Raw genomic sequence first — 23,053 nt, 5'->3', positions numbered from 1 at the left:
CGAACCGGAAGTCCCGCCTGCCGAGCCGGGGCTGATTTTGTTGTGACAGGGTCCGTGTCGGCCGCCTCGGCCCGGTTCCGTTCTCGGCCTACCCGGGCCCCGCCGCCGGCTCCGCTTCCCGCCCAGCCCGCGCCATGAAGTGGATGTTCAAAGAAGACCACGCGCTGGGTAAGGGCGGGCCCGGCGCTGCCCGACGGCGGCCTCCCGTGTCCCGTGTCCCGTGTCCCGTGTCGCCGTCCGCCCCGGGCTCCCCGTCGTGCTGCTGGGCGGGCGGCCCCGCGGGTCTGGACGCAGGGCGGCGCGGCAGCGGGGAATGAGAGAATGAGAACGAGAATGAGAACGAGAATGAGAATGCGAACACCGGGCCGGGGCCGCGTCACGGGGTGCGGGGCGGCTGCGGTGCGTGCGGGGCTGCTCGCTCTGCGCAGGGCCCTGATCGTACCGTTACTGTTACCGTACCGTTACCATACCGTTCCGTTCCGTTACCGTTCCGTACCATACCGTACTGTTACCGTACCGTACTGTTACCATACCATACTGTTACCGTACCGTTACCGTTACCGTTCTGTACCGTTACTGTACCGTGACTAACCGCAAGTTTTGTTCACAGAGCACAGATGTGTGGAGTCAGCAAAGATCCGCGCCAAGTACCCTGACCGTGTCCCGGTGAGTAACCAGGCCGGCTTCATCCAGAACTGAAGAGGCAGCGGTGGATGAGCTGCCTGCATCCTGCCCGCTGTGCTTTGACCAGAACCCACCAAGTACATTCATTTTCCCTTTTGCATCGTTTGATGTTTTAAAGAAGGCCCAAAGACACGTAACTAGCCCAGCATTCCTTCCTCTGCCCTAATGCGCACTGTCAAATAAGTGAATGTGCCTGACTTTCTGAACACTTACCACATCTATGTTTTCTCTATGTCCCACTTTCTTTTAAGAGCAAAGGCTTTGTACGTTCAGTATCCTGAAGGTACATTCTGTGCATGATTCCAGGAAACTTAAAGAATAAGTTCTTTACACCTTGACAGTCCTTCCTAGCTCGATGAGGGAGGTGATTAGGTTCACCTGGGTTCACAGGGAAGAGCTTTCCAGAGTGTCAGCCAGCCCTTAAATGAGGGCTAAGAGAGGTGCACAGGCACAGGAAAATTTGTGCCATTGTATATATGAATGTAGGTTTCAGTGCAGTTGTAAAATCAGGTTGTACAGTACTGAGTCCTATCTCTCACTATCAAAAGCTGTCTGTTTCTACCAGTCCTGAAAAGCCTCACTTTCACATGTGCTTTACAGGTTATAGTGGAGAAGGTATCAGGATCTCAGATTGTTGATATTGATAAGAGGAAATACTTAGTTCCATCTGACATCACCGTGGCCCAGTTTATGTGGATCATCAGGAAGAGGATTCAGTTGCCCTCTGAGAAAGCAATATTCCTCTTTGTAGACAAGACTGTCCCACAGTCCAGGTAAGTGGCTGTTCAACTGGTATTCAAAACCATTTTAGCGTGGCTGTACATATCAGAGGAACAAAAAAAAAAAACCCTCCTGAGGATTAGGCAGCACTTTTAGAAGGCGTTTGGTTGCATTTTCATCTCCCTGCGATTTGGACTTTTTTGGTCATACATATTGGTAACACATTTTCGATTATTTACATTGCAAGAAGGTAAACTAGAGTTATGACATCAGAAATATCAGATAACTTCTCCATGTGGCAAAAAAAAGTTGCATGTTAAACATACAAAAGCAAGCACTATAAATTATTTAAAAAAACATGAACCTAATTCTGTCAGCTCACATTAATGGTTTTTGTTGTTGTTGTTGTGGGTTTTTTTAAAATAACTTTTTCCTGTAAATACTAAATGCAAAACAACTAGAAGTAATGTGAAAAAACTTCTCTGTAGAACGGAGTCAGCATCAGTGGTTGTCTGCTACGTACATTACAAAATGCAGCATTAGCAGCTACTGCAGCAGCTCCCTATACGATCTATTTGAATAATCTCTGAGAAAACAGAATGTAGTGTTACTTGGTTTGGAGGCAGTGTTATTCTTGTCAACACTTGCCTGTGTAACAGCACCTCCAAATAACCTGTCCAGACCCAGCAAGAAAGATTTGTATTTCATTCATGACACTTATGGGAATCACGGGAGCTGCAAGGACCACCTTTTCCTACTTTATTTCTTCTAGGAGTAGTAGAAATGCCTTAGTCCCACTTTCTCAGTACTGTAGAACTGCTAGGAACAAACAGGAAAGGCAAAGAAATAAGGGCACGTTGTATCATCTCACACAACTATGGTATCTCACATCTCTGCTGGAAGTCCAAGGCTCTGAACCTTCAAGCTGATGCAAAAATAGTAACTTTTGTTATTAGGTAAAAATGTAGCTGGCCAACAGTTCTACCCCTTTAGACCACAAATTCTTCACTTCCTTCTCATTCAGAAGGTTATCTACTATTTGTTAATTGCCATCAATTTCAAGTGCTGCCTGCAACTCTCCCCAACTCCTTTAACTTAACACACTACCCGTTTTCTCACAGGGAAAAAGCCATGATGGTTTTCCTATCACCCACATTCAGTCTGTGCCTTTCAGTTCTCTGGCCTTTTCTCAGGCACTCTTGGGCAGTTAGAAAAGATGATCTGAAGCATCTTTAGGCAGTTGACTCACATCAGTCACTGTTTCATCTGTCATTCACAGACAGCTAAAGGAGTTAGGCTGGCCAAGTAATTGCTTGGCTTTCGTTCTGTTTTCAAAATACAGTCATCCCACAAAAGACTACTTAGATTGTAAAGGGCCACAAGCCTATCTTATTAAAATACTTAGATTGGAAAGGGCCACAAGCCTACCTTATTAAAATAAATGAGTAATTAAGTTGCCAAAACGTTCAAACGATATCCCTTGAAAAAGTACCAGTTTCTAACTGGCTTGGAATTGTGGTGGCAACACTATTTTATAGTCATTACTTCTTAGCAATATAGACAACAAAGCTTGTACTCCCCCAAACAACCTGGACCTGCAAGAAACTGTCCAAAAAGCACATTTGATGAGTTTGAGAACATAGCACGCAGAGGAAGAAATTATGTTGCTTACTTAAGATGCAAGGTTTCAATGTGGCTGCATTCAAAGGAGGTGCTGTCAGGCTCTTAATCTTGCAGTTAGTCATGGCCTCGATGATGTACGATTCAGAAACTGAAATCCATCCAGTGACTAACTTTCAGTATAGGAAGCACTTTGATAAATGCATTTGCGATGTACAAAAGTAACAGAAATGTAACAAATGTGCTCCAGAAAGAGCAGCAGACCATTTTGTGAGCACAGATGTCAAACACTTTTTAGATGTCATTATGTGAAAATAATTTACATACAAACTTAATGTTAGCTTTTATGAAGCCTTGTTTATGTGAGGTTGAATTACCATTTGCAATGGTCATCTTGCAAGATAGTTGTTTCTCTTTCCCCCTCCTGCCCCCCCTTCAAGCTTAACTATGGGACAACTTTATGAGAAGGAGAAAGATGAAGATGGATTCTTATATGTTGCCTACAGTGGAGAGAACACATTTGGTTTCTGAATGGTGGATCTTGGCTGCTATATCATCCTGCTGTGTATCTTGTAAATAGCTGATCATTTTCTGTTCTGACATCCACATAAGTTCCTTCTATATATATGCATTTGTAACTGGATTTATTTCCTAATATAGATAGGTCTTGTTTTATTAGACTGTTAAATTATGAAGAAAGTTGTTGTGTTTTTTCTCATGGCTATGAATTCCTTCAGCCTCATTCCTTTGGGAGATACATCCAGACATTAATGAAATAATAAAGCTAAGTAGTTGGGCTTCTAAAACATGGAAAGAAGAATGCACATTTATTCTGTTTTGAGATGTTAAGTTTATGAAAAGTAAAAGCATTACATTAGTACTGGGAACACTGGAGTTGCTAGATTATCTTAAGCAGTAGCAAGATGCTGATCATGTTGAAACTGCAATAGTATGTACTTCTTTCTCACTTAACAAACAATAAAAATTCCTACCACAAACAGTTCTGTCATTTCTTTGCCTTAGCCAGCAAATTGGATATCATATTTACTAGACAGTATACAACTGCTCACATTATTTACTAGACACCATGCAACCTCTCAGCATTTTGGATGTGGATAGTGATAGAGAGAAGGGGGATCTATCTGAAGGATTTTAAGTCTAATAGATTCAGAGCTATTTGATCTAATCAGAAGAAAAGCCAGGCCTGTACAAATGTTATCAAAATAAGTAAATATTGTGGACTTTGGGAAGCTGGACCTACACAACAAAATCATAGCATATAAAGAAAGGGCACCTTGAAGAAGGAATGATACTAATAGAGCACTGGGAGTAATGATTTGTACACTAGAGAGAAGAATAATTGGTAAATTGGTAAGGTGTATGTATTGAAACAGCTGCGTTAGCAGAACTTAGAGAAACAAGAGGAAAAAACAAACCAAAATCCCACAACACAGCAGCAGTCACGTCAGTGGCAGTTCTGGAAACATGGCTTTCCCAAGCAAAACAAATTAGTAGGTATGTTAAGGATATTACAGAATCAAGTATGTGAAAAAAGCGGCATTGCTCTTTTGAAATAGAGCACTAGAATTAGAGATGTCTGTGAGCACTAATGCATGCACATAGCACATCACAAATAGAGGCCTTGCCATCAGACCATGGCTGTTTCTCTAGAGGCAGTTCAGTCACTGGTTTGCTTCTATGAATCTGCAAAATCAAACACAACAACAAAATCATCATCAGTTCCCAGCACAGCACTGGAGCTCATGCTCTGATAAGGAAGGACAGAACTAAACTGGAAAAACAGCATTGCTTTCAACTTCCTGAGTCCAAAATGAGTCAGCTCACTCCAGTGTAGGTTCTTAATAAAACGTGATAATTTTTATGCTAAATGTTGTAGAACTTTATAAAACATTTCCAGGCACAGGAAATGTATTGCTTTCTAAGTGTCAATCATACTCATGCTGGACTCCAGTTTCCATGCAGCCACCTTATGCCTAGAATGATGTTTGGCTCTGCAGGTCCAAGAGCTGCTACATAAAGATTTCACCATGAGGAGACAGGAGTGTGCAATGCTGAATCCACACTGTTCTGGTGCTTGTTAGAATAACAGTGCTGCACGTGTGCACTGGATCTGTTGATTTTGGTGAACCTTCCATTATTTGAAATAGCACACGATCTATAGCTGTACCTTAGGGTTCTGGGCAACCTGATCTAGTAAAGGCGTATGTTTGGTGGCCCTTCTAGGCAGGGGGGGTTGGAACTACATGATCCTTGAGGTCCCTTCCAACCCAGGTCATTCTGTGATTCTTTCACTGTTCCTTCCATTGGCCCCTTCCATCCCCCATTTCCATGGATTTTGTATACTATTTTCTCAGTGGTGAATCAAAAATTCTGTTTGAAGTGGCTGCAGTATGATCTGTAATATTCTTTTCTACTGGAACAAAAGCGTTGTTTCCTTTAAGCTGAAGCTTCTCAGTTTATCTGTGGTAATAAGTAATAGTTTGCTAGCTGATAACATGAGCAAAATTGTACTTTAGCCTTCAAAACTGAAGGAGAAAGCTGATGACTTGTGAGCATGCAAATATATCTAACCAAAACAAGGAAAGATGAAGTCTTATTGCCAGTGCTATGACTTAAGTAACTTCTGAAATACCCTTCACATAGTACTCTAGAAGTCAAATTTCTGTTCAGATTTAGGATCCCAGGTACTCAAATAGATCCAGCAAATGCAGCAAGAAAAGCTTCTACAGCATCAGCTTTACTTTGCAGCTGCCAGATGTACTTGAACTACAATAAAACACATTTTAATTCTGAACTTCCCCTGTTGAGAACAGTCTCTTACAAAAGCACGTTGTCTGGTACGTCTGGGCCCATACATACGGTCTTGCCTTTCTGCTAATCCTTAAGGCCTAAGAAGACATTTCCATTTATATGCTGAACAAATAAAGTTGAATAACCATTTTACTGTTCCTACAGCAGCACTTCTATTTTTTTTTTTCTTTCCCTGTTTTTAAGCTTACATAAAACATCATCTTTGGTATAAAGAAACCATCCCAGTTCATCTAATATGTGTATTTCCTCAAAACCTCGCTTGCTTCCCATCTGTAAACCATGGATGTTGCAATGCCCTTGGAAGGATATTATCAGTTTCCAGGACTGTTGTGCTCTGAGGAAAGGTCAGACCATTCAACTGCATTTGGTGGCTTTTCTTTCCTCCTTACTAGCATTAGCTTTCCCACAGTAAATAACTCTTTATAAATAGTTTTCATACTTACCCCTCAAGCATTTCCTCCAGGTGTGGTTTTATAACCAGCTTATTGTACATCATCAACAACTGGATTCATTGCAAAGCTGGCAATTCCTGGCGAAAAACTACTTTGCTCCATTTGTTTCTTCACCAAGACGGTAATTTCAGTCATTCTTCCATTTACTTGGAATGTATTCAAAACAGTAAGCACTCAAGCCAGCGTGAGGCAAGCAACAGAAGCATACTTTGAAGACCTTTGCTTTCTGAAGGCAGAGGGATGCCACCATGTCATCTCAGAATTGCAACCTCAGGCTGCTTTAGAGCTGGACAAACACCTGTTTACATTCTGCTCCTGACTTAAAAATAAAAAAATAAGTGAGCTGCCCACCCAGCTTTCATACAGGTTCTTTACCAGTGGATCTGTTATGGGCATCCCACACTAGTTAGGAATTATAGTTTCTGGCTTCTGACAAATAGGGACGATTGGTCCCCACATTGATTTGGGAAGGCCATGTATCTAACTGGGTAATACATTACATAGAGCATTTTACACATGCCATGGCACTCTGCCCTCACAAGTTCTGCTGTTCCCAATGATCAGCTGTTTGTTTTTCCTCATTAACCATGAGCTGTGAGCATTCTTGGTCCTCCACCCTGCTCCTCTTCAGCAGTCCCTGCATTATCCTGTCCTCTGTACACCTTAAACTACCTGTTTTTCAGTGCATCAGGTATTTCAAGGTGAAGCAGCAATAAAAGCTTGGAACACGTCATCTGCTGTGTTACAAAAGCAATTCCTTCCGAGTTCTACAAGCAGCGCTGGAAGTTCAGTATGCTGCCTCTTCCAAAAGAAGAGCTTGTGATATCTCCATACAGTTTTGTCTTCCCATTGTTAGAGCTGTTTCTCAGTTCTATCTACAGTGTTTTCTGACATTTTCTAATTAATCACCTGCAGCATTTCAACACCTATTTTCAATCCCAGAAATGCTATTAAGCGGAGCATAAGATCCCGCAGACTTAGTCCAAGTCTTTTAAATGCTGCCTTGTCTCAGTTCTTTCCCTCCCTGAGTATTCACTGACTCACTGTGAGCTTAAACCTGTCCTTAACTTCACTCAGTAAACAAGGTTTTTATTAGTGTTCAGCATCTCTAGAACTGCTTTTACATCTCACAAGTATTAAAAAGCAGCAGCCTACGGTTGCTAAGTGTCTTACAAATACACAGGAAAGCCTTACCTGGCTTCTAATTGCCAGGCTCCAATTTTAGGAAAGAGTTAAAAGCATTTGCATCATATAACTGCTCATCTGAAAATTAGTCTGATGCCAGGAATGCAGAACAACTAACTTTATATAACACACTTCAATACTGCATCTGGATAAGAGAACTGGAAACATTCCAGTCTGGTCAGCAGGTTCCCTAGGGGCCTCGCTGATGATTAACTAGGGCAAGCCAAGGATGGGAAGGAAGAGTTTCTGCGAGACTTCAGGGAAGGGGAGAGGTAGATTTCGGGAGCCTGGGAACTTACTGGTTCCCTCTTTAGTTACACGGCAGAACTCTGCCGTGGGATTGCTATTGCTCAATTACAGTAACTGCTACCACTTCTCAGCAGTTCATCCGGTGCCCATCTGCAGTGGCACCTGGCCATGTCCCAGCTCCTAATGACTAATACAAATCACCCATTCTGCACAGTCTGCTGCCCTCTACAAACACAGAACAGCTCTCCTTTCACCAACTCAACCGGTCTGTCCGGATGACAGTGGTGGACTTGAGAGGACAGGCTTGCACGCACATTATTCAAGTTGTTAGTCCTTCAACAAAAAGGTCAACATCCTTATTTGAAAAGTCAACGAAGGTGTGAAGCAAAACAATCTGCTGTAATCAATTCTCACCTTGCAACATGATCTCTGTTACCCGCTCTTCAATCCCATACGCAGCTCTGCACGTTGACAGTAAAAGCTGTTTTGAGAACTGCTGTGCCCATCTTCAAATCCAAAACAACGGTTAAGACACCAAAGAACTCAACTAAAGAATTTTTACGTTGTAAATTAACTATTTCCTTCATCCCACCATTGCACTGTCCAAATATTTTAGGAATCATAAGGCACAGGAAGCGCACTCAGTAGCAGTTCTGCAGTCCTGAACTTGCTCACAGGAGTTTGAGGATTACCCATTCTTTCTCCCCCAAGCAAGCAACGTGGATTGTTGTTTTGCCCTTCAGATGTTAGTTGTTAATAAAGCATAAAGATTGTCAGATACTTCTTGTTGTCCCCACCTGTGTGGAGCTTTTAACAAACATTTACCTGGAAACTGACATAAATCACTACGGCATTCCTGCTACTAATGAAATACGTATCACTGGAGGAAGAAAAACAAAAACAAGAACAACCCATGCTTGAAACACTGAAGTGTATGTCAATGTTTGCTTGGAATTGCAGAGGATTAGAAGTGTCTTTCCTGTCCACAGAAGCACAACAGATTAAGGGTATGTGGTAAAGTACTGAAATGGTGAGACATGAACAGAACACCATAAGCACGATTACTTGACAGTCTTATCCCCAGCACACTTTTGCTTCTGCTCTGGCTCCTTGTCACAACAGTAGCTTATACAAAGGACTTCCTGAGAATGACCCTTGAAAAGAACTACTCCCAGTGACGAGCAATGGGCCTGGGAGACAGAAAATTCTTCCACACAAGAAAGGCCAAGAGTTATAGAAATACAACTTCCTTACATTAAGGCTGCCCCAGCATCACAAGAACAACCTCAGCATCATGAAGAGTAGAAGGAAAAGAAGCACTAAAGTTTCACAGCAGCAGCCTCTTCCATAGCACTGCTTCCATTTTAGTTAATGTTACTTCCATTACAGTGGACTCTGAGAGATCATAATATCAAGAAACTGAGGACAGCACATCACTGCTTCCTTTTTTTTTATGCATCTCAGAATTAAGTACACAACAATCCTTTTCTATATTTCAATAAAAAGGGGGCTACAGATCAATCAAAATAATGAGTCCTCTAAATTGCTTTCCTTCTCAGTCCTCTCTTCTTACAGCATAGGAACTAGTGGACATTTCATTAGACATGCCTGCTGTGTTCCACGGCTTATTGCTGGATTGACACAACTACTTTTATTATCATGTAAAGAGCAGATATTCCTGTGCATTCTTGATCCAGCCCAGCAGTGCCTGGCTGCGTAATGCCTTCCAGGCTTCTTGGTAATTTAATGCAGCTTCCTTGTAGTCCCAGTAGGTTTTCAGAGTCTTCATCCTGACAGAAAACACACAGCAATGACAATTTTTATACTATTCTTTTAGGTGTATTGCCACAAAATGAAAAAAGCAACCAAACATGTAAGAACATGATCGTGTCCTACGAGCTTTTCCATGCCACTAAATGAAATTCCCTCATTCTTCTAGGGTGCCCTGCAGAGGAACAGGCTTTTAAGAAACCAGTGCTTTCAGACACTGACAGGATCCTTATACAAGAAGAAAAACCTGTCTGCCATGCTTCATACATCTCTTCAGCAACATACAGGAAAAAAAAAAAACAACAACAAAATGACACAAAAAAGATCATCATGATCACTACATTAGTTCACTGTGAAGCTTTAACTGCCCCAGTATCTGAGGTCTAACAGTGAACAACAGTAAATTAGAGATGAATTAAAGAAAGTCCTGAAGAAGAAAGCAACTGGACAAGGTGCTGGTGAGCTAGCACCTCTGCTGGACAAACTGAGTTTGTGCAGCCTAAAAGTGATGGCACATCTGCAAGTCAGCTGGACTCGGTCAGAAGACAACACAGGAAAATAATAAAGGACAAAAATGTCAAAGGAAATTATAAAGCCACTGAACTCAAGAAGAGGCCTGAGGTGAAGTGACTTTATGTAAGGAGCACACGATCTGCACAAGGAGTCAGCTACTCAACAATGAATCAGTTCATGGTATATCCTGCAGGAAATAGTGACTTAAGCCACAAGCAAATCCTCAAAAGAGAGTGATAATTTTAAACGGAATTAAGAAGTGCACCTCTCCACATAGTATCAAGTAAAACCATTTCAACAACATGGCTCATGTTGACAGCAGAGCTTTTAAATAAAGACACAGAAGATAACTGCAATATTTAATTCACAGAACTTAAAACCAAGTAAAACCTAATAATGAAAGATTTGGGGTATACTTCTTATGGCTGAGTTCATCTTACCTAATGCCTTAGCGCCAATGAAAGGCAGAGATGGCCAATCTCCCCTGCTCCCAGCCACACGTACCTTTTTATTTATTTATTTATTTATTTTGTACTGGTTCTTTAATTTGCCCCAGCTTTATCCCATCTCATTGCTCTTAGAGTCATAGAATCATAACATCACCAAGGTTGGAAAAGACCTAGAAGATCATCCAGTCCAACCATCTTAATCACATGCTTTGATGAATGAAGATTTTAGCATACACTTAACTAAAAAAAATTTATTCAAATTCTTATTATGAAGGAGAAAGAGACAGCATTAAACACCAGTGAGATATCAATAATCAGAACCATTTGATTATTGGTTCTGACAGAGGTTTCTAATCCCATTGAATGCTGCAGGTAGGTGGCAGCAGCTCACCTTCTCAGAAAATCCTACTTCCTTCCTCTCATCCCCCTCTCTCTTCCTCCTCTCCCAGCTGCTCACTGCTATTGCAAAAGATTGCTTCAACTGAAGGAAAAAAAAATTCTGCCAAGACAACAGATGGAAAATGCTTACAGAGGGGTCCAGAAAACAGCACATCTAGAGAATGACAAGGCTCTGTCATCAGAAAGAAAATGTATCCGTTCAAAAATAGGAAGCCTTCACACCAAAACAACCTGCAACTTCTTTTCTCCCATTAATACATGAGCTGTTTATCCAACAAGGTAATTAAAAAACAAAAACTTCCTAACCCATCAGGGATGACGATTTTCAAGTCTCAAATTTTAACAGCAGATTTATCTCAGGTGACACTGATTGGTAAAGTCTGGTATCAGCAGCGTTCCTGAGCCTCATGAAAATAACTTCTCACTCTTAAAGATATGATGAGAATGTATTTACCGCAAAGTGTCTGGTAAGTTCTCCTTTGAAATGCTTGTCACCAGCTTTTGGAACTCGTGGAACAGTTCCACTTTACAGATCTTCGATCTGATGGAGAAAAAAAGCAACAAGATAATAAGAAATGAACTTTCACTTATTAGTTCCTTGAAGTGTCAGCCCTGTCAGGGCAGCATACCTTCATCAAGGGCTAAAATGAGCTGCAGGTATCACAGCTGAGCTTTTCTACCTCCCCACTTCCCTTCCCCCACTTTAACTCTTTCCACCCCACCTGAGCTGCCCGTTTTATTTTTTTTAAACTCCTGACTTAAACGTTATACAGATAAAAGATGAATTGCCCCATCTGTCCCAGCTGGCATTCTGATAGTTTGCAGAGAACACTTTAACAACCCCATATTGTCTATGCATCATCATCAGCTCATATGTATGGCACAGACTGAACCAGAAGAATTAGTCCCAGAACTGATCACATAACCACTAGAGGTCTGCAAGGGCTTGTTCAAATCAGAACAAAACGATTATTTAGAATGAATAAAAGATTCAGAAGAAATATCTGCAACAACGGTGCCCTTTTCATAGCAGTGACAAGGACACATTCAGCAACAGATGGAGGGCAGTTAAATACAAAAAGATTCATCAAAAAGTAAGTGAGTCTAAGTTGGAAAGATTTTTGAAGATATCACAGGCTTCTGCCACTTTAAGCCCTTCTCTTCCCTTAAAAGACAGACAATCAAAGAAACTGTTCATGAAACACGGCTGGGGCTTTCAAAACCAACACATTTTCTCTACTGAATTAAATTCTTTTTATACACTTGCATTTAGGATGACTGATTCAGTCTTCCAATAGACACAAGCACATTCCACAAGACTACCCATAAATTCCTTTCAGTCAGTTCTATCTTCTATCTTCTGTCGTATTTAGCACTATTATCTCACGCAGAGGAAAACAAATGACAGACACTTCCCACCAATCACTCTGAGATTCCTTGAAGAAAAAATGTGGACAGAAATACAAGACCCGTTTAGTGCAAAGCAATCGCCCCTAGTAAGTCTACAAATTCCTTATTTGGACCTTTTACAATAAAAGCTCTTACAGAAAGAGAAATCTGGGGGAAAAAAAACGTCCTGCAACATGCTCACTTCCTTCCGTCTCCAAACCACAAGTTACCAAGTCAAACCCCTGCTAACTTTGCCGATAAATAAGCTGTCTTTTAATAAAAAAAAATCATAGTTCCACACTACCATTTTTAATCATGTTTGTCTTTATTAACAGCAACAAGCAAGAAACTGGGAACTTCTCAGCCCTCACTGAGCTCCTCTCACTTTCTGTCCCTTATACAATGACTATTTCCTTATTCCCAATCCTAAAATTTCCGCTCCAGCAATACACCACAACCTAAGGGAGAGGATAAAAGATGAGATACGTGCATCCAGATATCAGAATATTCTCAAACCTGCTCTGAGGGCTTCCAATCCCTTTCTTTGTAGTTCCTTGCCGAAAGCCATCTGAGGTGACATCCAGAGGATGCTCTGGAACTGCACTCCAACTGATAGCTGGGAACAAAGGATTATGAATTAGTACATTTAGACGCAGTTTGCCAGAGACTATTTCTGCCTGGTGAAGTCGCAGAATGATGACAGATGTTGTTTCTCAAGTCTCAGTATAAACATCTGACCCTTACTGGCACCTGCAGGTAATTCCAAATAGAGGCATCCATGAATTCTGTGAAAGAGCTCATTATTTCTATAGTGTTTCATCATCAGGTCTGTTCTAACACACAGTATATCTTGCTGTACAATAGCAGGTGAAGATTTGAAAAACTGCTTAACCACAAGCTTCCAATCTGTTCCTTCCCTTCCTCCAGCAAAGAGACCACACTGCTAAATTACAACATCATTCATAGATTAATTAATCACAATGACAAAAAAAAAAACCAAAAAAAGGCAACACACCCAATAACCCCTAAGTAAACCTTTACATTACGCTGCCCTGCATTCCTTCCACATTCAAACATCTCTGTAGAGATTAAAAGCAAAACTCAGTATGGCAAATTTTCTATTGATCAAGGAAGAGAACATGAAACTAAACCGAAACAAGGAATATTTGGATATTTTTCTTTTCGCCCTCATTTTTTTTCTGTCTTGGCTACTTATTTTCTGCCTTTGTTTAGATTATAAATCCTTATAAATTCTAAGTTCAGTCTCTGCCTCTAGTTTCCTGTAAGCATTTTCCATAATATTATAAATAATTAAGTGTCGTCTTTAAATTAGTTTCCTGCCATAAATCACACTTTGGCTCTAGCACTGGTAATGAATGATGTCACATTTTACAAATCATCTCCAAATTTATATGTGGACCTTTTCATACCATTACGCAACCAGTCCATGTTAACTCACCTGCACTACAGGGAACGAGTTTTCTTTTGCTGCTAATCTGACCTTGGATGGCCTGACGGCTATGTTGAAATTGAAGATCTGACTGCAGCAATTGAACCTCCTGAGCAAGAAAACCATCTGGTAACAATGAGATGTGTCGACACCTAAATAAACATGGAGAAATGCATGTGATTTAAAGAAGTGTACTCCAGAACAAGCAGATTCCGTGCAATTTAGTTTCACAATCTAAAATGTTTTACATTTTAGAACAGAACTGGGGGGGGGGGGGGGAGGTGCTTTTCCAGGTGCTCAATCAGGACCTCACTCAACAGTTACCATACAGACCATCTTCAGGACAGAAGTACCTGGGAACTTAATTTAATGCAAGGAATGCATTATTCAGCCCTCTGCAACTTTAGGAATGTATCAAGGACTCTACTATTCAGCTTCCTACAAGAAACAAAAGCTGCTTTTGCTCACTGACTCATCTCTATAAAAGAGGACTTCAAAGATTATTGAGAACATCCTGAGTAAAGGCAACCAAATAAACTGCAAACTCTGCTTTACCCTATTTGAGAAAATTAATTCTGGAAGAGAGTGAGAAAACTTCAACTTTACTGTGCTAAAAATATCTCGACCCTGCGTCCCTTCGGGCTTTACTTTCTGCTTCTAGAAAACCCCGGGCAGGTAACAGCTTCTCACTGCTCCACAAAGGAATAATCAAGCAGGTCCTGAATCTAACAAATTATTTTGTACATCTTCAGGTCTGATCAGCATCAGCAGAAGTCATTAATCTACTCAGGGCTACCTTCTTAAAATATGAATTTGCAAAGTTCACACATCCTGCACATGACTCAGGTACTCAGTCTGGATATCTGCACAAGCTGTCGTCCATAACTCAATTTCCATCCAAGCTACCCGACTTCCAATGTAAAGTGCTTACCTTTCAATAATTGCTCTCTGCATAGCTTCTTGACTATATGGACACTTCCCCACTATAACTGCTGACAAATATACTGGATACTGTAGGAAATGCATCAGAAGGGCTCCTTGACACCCCAACACATTCCAGCGAGCCAGTTTATCGCTGCAGGACATAGAACACGTCCTATCCCCACGACCTGGCTTCACCCGTAATAACCCCACACAGTGATAGTCTATGCCAGGTATTAGGCTGTCACTCCGCTCTCCAGGTACACATTTTGCTCCAGTTCTATAAACATCTACTGCCTTCTGTTTGCCTGTGTTAGACTCCTTGTTAGCTGCTTGCATCTCTTCAGAACATTCACAGCACTCCAGATTCACATCGCCTTCTGGTTTCACAAATACTTGCTCAACAGCCATGTCCTCAGTGACCATGGAAAAAAAACCACCATCAGTATTCTTCATTCTCTTGATCATATGACTACTTGCCATCTTCTCTGATTTCCTTTTATCTTCTGGGCCCCTGTGATCACAGTTACTACTGCACAGCACTGACTGTCCAGCTACATCACATCCATTCACTGATTTAGAAAGTTGGTTCTCTGTTTCCCTAATTGGAATAATAGAAGCATCACCACCTAGAGAAGAACGAACACCAGGTTAGCCAAAGAGGTGTCTCATATGATTGTAACAGATCAAAGTAATGCTATCGCTATTACTAGCTTTCACAAATTCGTACTCAGAAAAACGGTAACTACTGTAACACATTTTTCAAGCATGGCTGTGTACAACGTCAGTCATGCTTTGTGAGATTTGAGCCAATATACGTTTATCTTCAAGATATTACATTCTACAGAGTGATCAACACTGCTAAATCAAAAATGAACACAACAAAGAAAAAGGTATCAAAAGGTGTTTGACAAATTGCAAGTAGCGTGGAAAATCTGCAGGAAAACCAAGTGATACAACCCCCAAATAATAATTAAAGAAAGCATTGTCAAATTAGGATAGAAATTATCATCTGTGTCACTAAAACAAGATCAAAACCAAAATTCCAGGATGAATTTAAAGGGGAAAAAAAAAAAAAAGCAACCTGAGAAGCACGTGAGGAAAGTAAGTCAGGAAGTTACTATTAAAGATGGTAGATTCTGTTCTTAGCTTGCATCAATGAAAACAATCATTACAGCCTATAACAGCAATGCCATCAACATTATGAAAATGCACACGCCTGTACTAACTCACTGTTTAATACTGATGGGACATATTTAGAGAATACTTCACCTTGGTAACAGACTAATGGTAGAAAGAATACATAAGGAATCTGCAAATCTGAGATGAGACATTCCTGCATTTTGCCAACAGGTCTTCATCATCTCTGCAGTTGTGCTTTCATGGGCTTTTGGTTTCTTTCTGTTCATTAGTTTGGGTTTTTTTCCGATCACTCGAAGAGTGTTTTTTGTAACAAAAAAAAGGTTGCATTCCATTTGATGGGTGGAGAGGCAGAGTGGGACAGGAGTATTTATTTATTTACAGGAACTGCAGTAAATTCCCATGTTGTCTTTTTGTTCGTTTGTTTCCCCATAGCAATCTGAGTCCAGGAAAACAACATTTAAAGCAAAGCAGCCAGGAGATGTGACAGGACATTGAGCATTTTCATTACTACTGGAAGCCAGGTATCCCACCACACAGCGAGCAGAGTTAATCAGGTTTAATGAGTTCTCATGGATCACATTTTGTGAAATAAAATGCCAAACGTATCTGTGGAAGCCCAGTCAAGTACATCTCAGGGCACATACTAACGACATGAGCTACCTACCACCTTACTCTCACCCAGAAAGACTGAAGAAAAAATAAAATCTTTTCTGTTCCCTGCACATGGGGATCGTGAAATACTCACACGGGGTATGACTACAGAAGAAAATAAAGATGATATTTGGCTTGAGTTTCCATTTCCCAGTTTCAGTTCCTGGAATAAAGATGCTGCATCGTTGGGAGGAAGTCGCCAGGCGCACTTGATGGAGAAGATACCTGTTTAACAGAAAGTATATAAGAACTAGCTACTTCACTTCTGATGCATGGTAAAAATGACAGAACTTGTATGCCCAGTACTACTTGCACATTCTCAATGACATATTTGAGGAGCCAATCAGTTATGCTTCTGTAGTCAAAGTGCATCCCAACATAGTCCATGAAGACAAGCAAACCACTAGAACCGTAATAAAAGAGCTCAAAGGGTTAAATTCAGTTAACATTTAACTACCTCCTCACATTGCACATATAGGGTCTGCTCCTACAACTCTCCTTATTACCAGCCCTGACGCTCATCTGACTATAAGAGCTAGTTTAGCAGCAAAAAACTACAGAAAATTAAATCTTTGCTTCTGCCAACTTAGTTCCTTGAACCAGCTTACCCCACGCTTCCCACAGGGAAGATCATTGAGCAGATCCCCTGGAAGGTATGCAAAGGCATGGGGAAGGAAAGGAGATGACACAGGATAACCAGAATGACTTCATCAAGAGCAGGTCCTACCTCATCAACTTCGTTGTTTTTTTTTTATGATGGCATTAACTGTGTTAATAGATAAGGGAAGAGCCTCTGATGTCACCTACCTGGACTTCAGCAGGCATTTGACATAGTCTGCCCATAACACCCTTCTCTCCAAACCGGAAAGATATGGATTTATCAGGTGGATTTTGTTTGGGTGATGAGGAATTTGCTGCGAGATCAAACCCAGAGAGTGGTGGTCAATGGCTCGATGTCCACATAGTGGTGACAAGTGGTGCCCCTCAGCTTTCAGTACTGGGATGGGTGCTCTTTAACATCTTCATCAGTGACACAGACAGCATGACTGAGTTCACCCTCAACCAGTTTGCAAATAACACCAAGTTGTGTGGTTGGCACATCCAAGGGAAGGGATGCCATTAAGGAGGACCTAGACAAGCTTGAGCAATGGGTCCAAGTGAACCTTATGAGGTTCAATAAATCAAAGTGGAAGCTGAACACAAGCCAGTTATGCACCCTCACAGCCCAGAAAGCCAACTATATCCTGGGATGCATCAAAAGAATTGTGATCAACAGGTCAAGGGAGGTAATCCTGCCCCTCTACTCTGTACTGATCTCACCTGGAGCTGCGTGTCCAAATGCGGAGTCCTCAGTACAAGAGAGACATGAACCTGTTAGAGTGCAAGCAGAGGAGGGCCACAAGTGATCCAAAGCATGGAACACCTGTTTGAGGACAGACTGAAGAAGAGAAGGCTTTGGGCACAACCTGATAGCAGCCTGTCAGTATCTAAAGGGGAGGGTATAAGGAAGGAGGCAGACGTTTATCAGGTTCTGCTGTGATAGGACAAGGGAAAATGGTTTCAAACTAAAAGAGGGAAGATTTAGGTTGGAACAAGGACTTCTATTTATTTTTATTTACAGTAAAGGTGGGAAGGCAGTGGACCAGGTTGCCCAGAGAGGTGGTGGAAGACCCATTCTTGGAGACACTGAAGGTCAGGCTCGACAAGGCTCTGAGCAACCTGACCTGGCTGCGGATGTCCCTTTTCATTGTAGGGGAGTTGGACTAGATGACCTTTAAAGGTCCCTTCCAACTGAAATTACTCCATGTTTCTAAGCAAACAGAAGGAAGGAAACAGTGAAATGTTACCTTCGACACCTAGTCATAATGCCAATGTTAAAAACACATGAAACAATATCCTACTTCTTTGTAAAGGGTCTCTATGGTAACAAAGAAGGAACAAGATTTCTTATCCCTGAAGCTGCCATTTCTGGCCATTTCAGACATAAGTTAGAAGTACTTTCACATCACAACAAAAACAGCCTCACGTGGCACTGGATAAGAGCACACGTTGTTCATGTCTCACCTCTGGAAGCTCCTTTTGGCCACAATTTCTGCGTGACTGTCATTCAGAATGTCTCCTAATGCAAGAACCAAATGAGAATATGCATCGTTAATGAACAGGAGAAAGTACACTCTGTAGTTGTAACACATGATTCAGCAGATATGCCAGCATTTGAAGGATTTAACATTGGTATTTCCTTATTCCAATTTTAAACATCCAATCACTATAAAAGGAGTTCAAAATTCTCTAAAAGCAAAGGGTAAACGTTTTCAGTCTGTAGAAAGTCAGAGATCCATAAAAATCAAAATTTAAACCCTGTTATCTGAAATCCTTTGAATTGAATAAACTGTCTTCCTTCAAAACCTCACTGGCATGTGCCTAACATCCAATGAGTCTAAAGCATTTAATCTTTTATAAAAATCTTTTTTAGTTAAGTTTTGGTAGAAGTTCCTTGTTGCACTTTGTCCTCTGATCTATGTTGCATTTCTTTGTAACTAATTCTGATATATATCAGGTTTACACAGTTTACCTTGAAACATCCTGAAACGCCTGCCTACTGCTGTTATCTAAGGGAACATGAGCTGAAAATCAGCTGTTATTTCAGAAATAAAATGTCCATTAAACAACAATGCAGAACTTCTAAAGGCTTTTCAGTGTTTTTCTATGATCGCAATCTTCCCACAGTCCTCCAAACTCCTTATCAGCTCAACAAGAGCTCTGCAAGACAGAAAACTAAAACACCACTCTGTATGAGAAAAGATGGCAAAACAAATAAATGAACTCCTTAACCCACAGATCCTACAATCGAGGAAGCTTCTTCTAAACCGCAGTTTCCTGCTGACATAATATTCTGGCTGTTTATCATAGAATGACTTGGAAGAGACCTTAAAGACCATCTCTACTTAGAATGGCCAGCAATGCTAACCACTGCAAATCCATGTAGCAATTGAGCATTGTGGGTGATAGAACAGGCTGAGATTTTCTGCTTTCAGCAGCAGAGAAGGCTACTAATTCCTTATAAATATGTTATTATTTTTACTCCGATTCTTATCAATTTATATTATCTATAGCATCTGCAACATATCCTACATACTATTAATCTCTTTCTAATGCAGATTTAGGAGAGGAACTAGTCCAAAACATTTTACCACATTAAAAATCAGTCCTCCAACAATCATTTTTCTGTCCCTAATGTCCTTGATAAAAGACAATGATCTGCCTCTAAATCACACAGGAAAACATCTGCTACATCAATCTCCACATTTTTCTTGAAAACAAGTGAATGATTTCCTGCCTTCCTGTCTTAGATACACAGTTTGTCAGGGGAAACTTATCATTATCATCATCTCATTAAAACTTGCATGAATTATTTTTTCTGACATATTAAAGACTGGAAGATTCCCCAGAGAAATCAAGCCTCACTAATCTGACATTATTACAGCCTTTAATTCTAGGCTTAAAGGAAAACACATTCTTCTCTTTTGTCTCCGGTGATTTTAAGCCTAGAAAATATCTAAATGATACATTTATTTTTAAATTAATTTGATTTGCAGGTTATGTTAATGTAGATACCATAACAAGCTTTAATAAGGAAAACGTGGTACGTTTACCATGCTTTACATGTGACAAACGTCCATATTGGTCCGTGAAAATTTTACATCCTGAGCCAATCTGGGAAGTAACAGTAAATCCCAATGATAAGGACACACAACAGTGGTGTTTTGCTTTGTAGTTTTTTTAATATATTTAAAAAAAAAAAAAAAACCTTTTTACTTTATAACACAGAAATATTAGAATTCAGTGTTTTAAGTAAATGTATAGAGGCAGTAAGTTAGAAGGCTTTCATGAAAAATATTCTCCTTTGTAGCAAATGCAAAGTATTTCTGTAAGTTGATCTGATGCGTTTGTAGAAGTGCTGAAAGCAAACAGCATTAAATACTGTAGAAAAGTCCCACATTCATACGTGTCCTTAAGAGTTCCCCAGAAAGAAGCAGTTGATCTGCAAGTGAAGAATACGCACATTTCCTGTTGGAGATGGCCACTGTTCTGAAAGCTAGAAAGGCAGGAAACCCACAGTTTATTTGAAAGGCTTTAAGAGTGACTTGGGAATTAATCTACCAACCTATTTTGGCACATTTGTTTTCATAAAAGTCTAGAAGGTAAGGCTGTATCTGAACTCTGATAGTAGATGTTAAGTAGTAGAACAATTTAAACACAATTTTCTGTAAGAAATCTGAAAGATATCTGTACAAATACCGTTCTATAGCATGGTGTCATGGACACATGGCTAAAGCACAAGAAACACCAACAAAAAACTAAGATACAGAGTTTAGTTTCTGCCCTTATTCCACTAACCCATTTCAAAATGAAGCACATTTTAGAGAGCACAAAACAGTCTGACAATAACATGTTAAACCAGTTCTGCCATTATACTCTACTCTTCAGAAGACTAACAAATACAGAAAACTCGGTACAAATCCATTCACCAATATTTCCTCCCTAGACGATATTTGGCACCAATTATTATGCCTTCTCCTCTTTCCCAAGAGAGGAAAGAAGTGCATTCTGTACCAAGAAAAAAAAATGTAGATCAAGTCCAACAGTAAATGATAGGAATCTTAGCAGGATGCCACCTGTCTCATCAGATACTGCACACTCACAACATATAGTAAGGAAGAAAGAGCTGGCTAATACTTCTTGTATTATGTCTTCCTTAACACTGCAAGTGTCTTTTGCACCGGACAACAAAACTAGACTGTACCAGGTGACAGAAGCACAGTAACTTCAGTTATGTTTTGTTCTGCTTTTAGCTATTAAATGAATGGGTCAATAGACCCTGGACCCAAACTGCACTTTTCCACACGTGAAGTTTATTCACCTTCAAAGCAGCAAGTGCAGCAAATGTTTAAGGCAGCTACTTTGTCTGTTAAACTCCTGTCTTCTTGCTACAGATGAAGACTGTTACATTGCCTTAACTTCTTACTTCAATCCAAAAGACCAAGTTCAATGCCTTGAACATTCTTCACTGTTTTTTGATATCACCAAGAAGGGAGTTAGGACAGGTATTGTTGTTGGATTTTACACAAGACTTACCAGTTTTTCTCATTTTGTTTAGTCCAATACATTTTGTTCCAGTTCCGAGAGCAACAACCTCCTTGGCTACTGAAAAAGAAACCAAACTGGACAAACTCTCACCAGAAGCGCTGCTCTCATGCAGTTATTTTGCTAAAACAGTGCACAGAACATGCAGTGAGACAATCCAGTTGTAGAACTGAATGCAGTAGGTATAACCACCAGTGCCACGTTAAGTACATGATCACAAAGTACACTGGTATGACATGCTAGGGAACCAGCAGTGAGCAGCAGCAAGACTCCTTATACACCTAAGAAAGAAGTATGAGTTACAATCGGCATTAAAGTGCCAATTAAAAAGAAGGTGATGGTGAACAGCAGCAGAAAAAGCACAGCGCACCAATGCAATCTCTTAATGGAGACTGAACTTTCCAGGAGTCTTATGAATAGCCAACACACTTCAGCAGGCCTTCACTCCAGTTATTTAGGACCTGCCCAGTCTTTCATTTCTTACTGAACAGCTGAACTCTGGCTTTCACCTTCTTAGCTGCAGTCTGGAAAGAACGGTATTCCACTGCAACCCTCTTTCTTCAGGCAGAAGCTGTAAAAGCTCTTACCAGAATTCCACAATAGAGAGAAATAAGACAGGAGAGGGAGCATTTGTTGCTTTCAAAAACACCAACCAAAGGGTATCTTGAAGGGTAAAACATAACAAACGATCAAGAGGATTCAGCAGTGCCCCCAGCTTGCACAACACGGCCCAGCTCTCACCCTGCGGGCTCCCCAGACCAGCGGGACTGTCTCCATTAGCTGCAGATTCCACTTTGACCACAGCTGCCAGCGAAGTCCATTCCCTGCTCGGATCTGGCTTTCCCTGCCTAGGGAGCCTCGTCCTGTAATGCTCATAACATAACCCGGCGATTTCGTCTGCTGACCACATGACACCTGCTGCCCTGGATGCAGTCACGGTATCAGCCCGTCCCTCAAACCCAACTACGCCGCAGGGCAGCACCTTTCTGGGGCAGATTGTAACGCGCGGCCCGACAGCACCGGCCCTTTCCAGACCGCTCCGAGTGTCGGCCACACAGAAGTTTTCCGGTTTTGCACCGCCCCGCCCCTCCTCAGCGACCCGGGCCGCTCATGCGCCCGTGACGGCAGCTCCGAAGCTCCCGCCCACAAGAAATGGCGCCGACGCTCCGAGCTGCACAGAGCGGCTACACACACAGCGCGGCTCCCCCCGCCAACAGCGGCCCAGGCCGGGACACGCGCCGCAGCCCGGACTGACCGAGCGCCCCGCAGCCCTGATCGCCCCGCAGCCCTGACTGACACTGACTGACACTGATCGCCCCGCAGCCCGCACTGACACTGACTGAGGGCCCCGCAGCCCTGATCGCCCCGCAGCACTGACTGACACTGACTGACACTGACTGATGGCCCCGCAGCCCGGCCCACACCGCAGCCCTGACGGCGCGGTCCGCCGAGAGGCAAGTCTCGCGCAGGCGCACAAAGCA

At 41.5% G+C, this 23,053-nt stretch overlaps 2 protein-coding genes across 10 annotated transcripts; one reads left to right on the top strand and one right to left on the bottom strand.

Annotated features, from left to right (window-relative positions):
• The first annotated feature begins 17 nt into the window (after positions 1 to 17).
• Positions 18 to 10,427, top strand: GABARAPL2 (GABA type A receptor associated protein like 2). 2 transcript variants are annotated; one of them, XM_015874319.3, is made up of 4 exons: positions 18 to 168; positions 611 to 666; positions 1,285 to 1,457; positions 9,682 to 10,427. In XM_015874319.3, the coding sequence occupies exons 1-4, from the start codon at positions 135 to 137 to the stop codon at positions 9,707 to 9,709; spliced, it is 291 nt and encodes a 96-aa protein (XP_015729805.1). In that variant the 5' UTR covers positions 18 to 134; the 3' UTR covers positions 9,710 to 10,427. The 2 variants fall into 2 exon arrangements, with proteins under 2 accessions (XP_015729805.1, XP_015729804.1); XM_015874318.3 differs by lacking the exon at positions 9,682 to 10,427 and adding an exon at positions 3,465 to 4,022.
• Positions 9,176 to 22,668, bottom strand: ADAT1 (adenosine deaminase tRNA specific 1). 8 transcript variants are annotated; one of them, XM_085551310.1, is made up of 9 exons: positions 21,564 to 22,668; positions 18,492 to 18,546; positions 17,748 to 17,798; positions 16,522 to 16,652; positions 14,644 to 15,262; positions 13,722 to 13,864; positions 12,779 to 12,878; positions 11,328 to 11,414; positions 9,176 to 9,532 (listed from the first exon to the last, which is right to left on the bottom strand). In XM_085551310.1, exons 5-9 carry the CDS (start codon positions 15,114 to 15,116, stop codon positions 9,400 to 9,402), a joined length of 936 nt encoding a protein of 311 aa, XP_085407436.1. In that variant the 5' UTR covers positions 15,117 to 15,262; positions 16,522 to 16,652; positions 17,748 to 17,798; positions 18,492 to 18,546; positions 21,564 to 22,668; the 3' UTR covers positions 9,176 to 9,399. The 8 variants fall into 8 exon arrangements, with proteins under 8 accessions (XP_085407436.1, XP_015729802.1, XP_015729800.1 ...); XM_015874316.3 differs by lacking the exon at positions 17,748 to 17,798 and having other exon boundaries at positions 21,564 to 21,632; positions 22,314 to 22,668; XM_015874314.3 differs by lacking the exon at positions 17,748 to 17,798 and having other exon boundaries at positions 21,564 to 21,629; positions 22,314 to 22,668.
• Between the last annotated feature and the right edge of the window lie 385 nt (positions 22,669 to 23,053).

The sequence above is a fragment of the Coturnix japonica genome, chromosome 6, assembly GCF_054131305.1.
Source record: "Coturnix japonica strain WE chromosome 6, WE-NBRP24, whole genome shotgun sequence".
NCBI lineage: Eukaryota > Metazoa > Chordata > Aves > Galliformes > Phasianidae > Coturnix > Coturnix japonica.
Note: the sequence above shows the minus strand (reverse complement) of the source record. Positions and strands in the feature narration are given on the sequence as shown.

Bases quoted from the DNA above. Each gene is read 5' to 3' on its own strand.
- GABARAPL2 (XM_015874318.3), top strand. From the start codon at position 135: ATGAAGTGGATGTTCAAAGAAGACCACGCGCTGG. The intron at 169-610 runs GTAAGGGCGGGC...TTTTGTTCACAG, and splicing joins CAAAGAAGACCACGCGCTGG to AGCACAGATGTGTGGAGTCA. The intron at 1,458-3,464 runs GTAAGTGGCTGT...CCCCCCTTCAAG, and splicing joins AAGACTGTCCCACAGTCCAG to CTTAACTATGGGACAACTTT.
- ADAT1 (XM_015874316.3), bottom strand. From the start codon at position 22,482: ATGTGGTCAGCAGACGAAATCGCCGGGTTATGTTATGAGCATTACAGG. The intron at 16,653-18,491 runs GTGAGACATGAA...TCTGTTAAACAG, and splicing joins GCCAAAAGGAGCTTCCAGAG to GTATCTTCTCCATCAAGTGC. The intron at 12,879-13,721 runs GTGAGTTAACAT...CTTTGTTCCCAG, and splicing joins ACTCGTTCCCTGTAGTGCAG to CTATCAGTTGGAGTGCAGTT.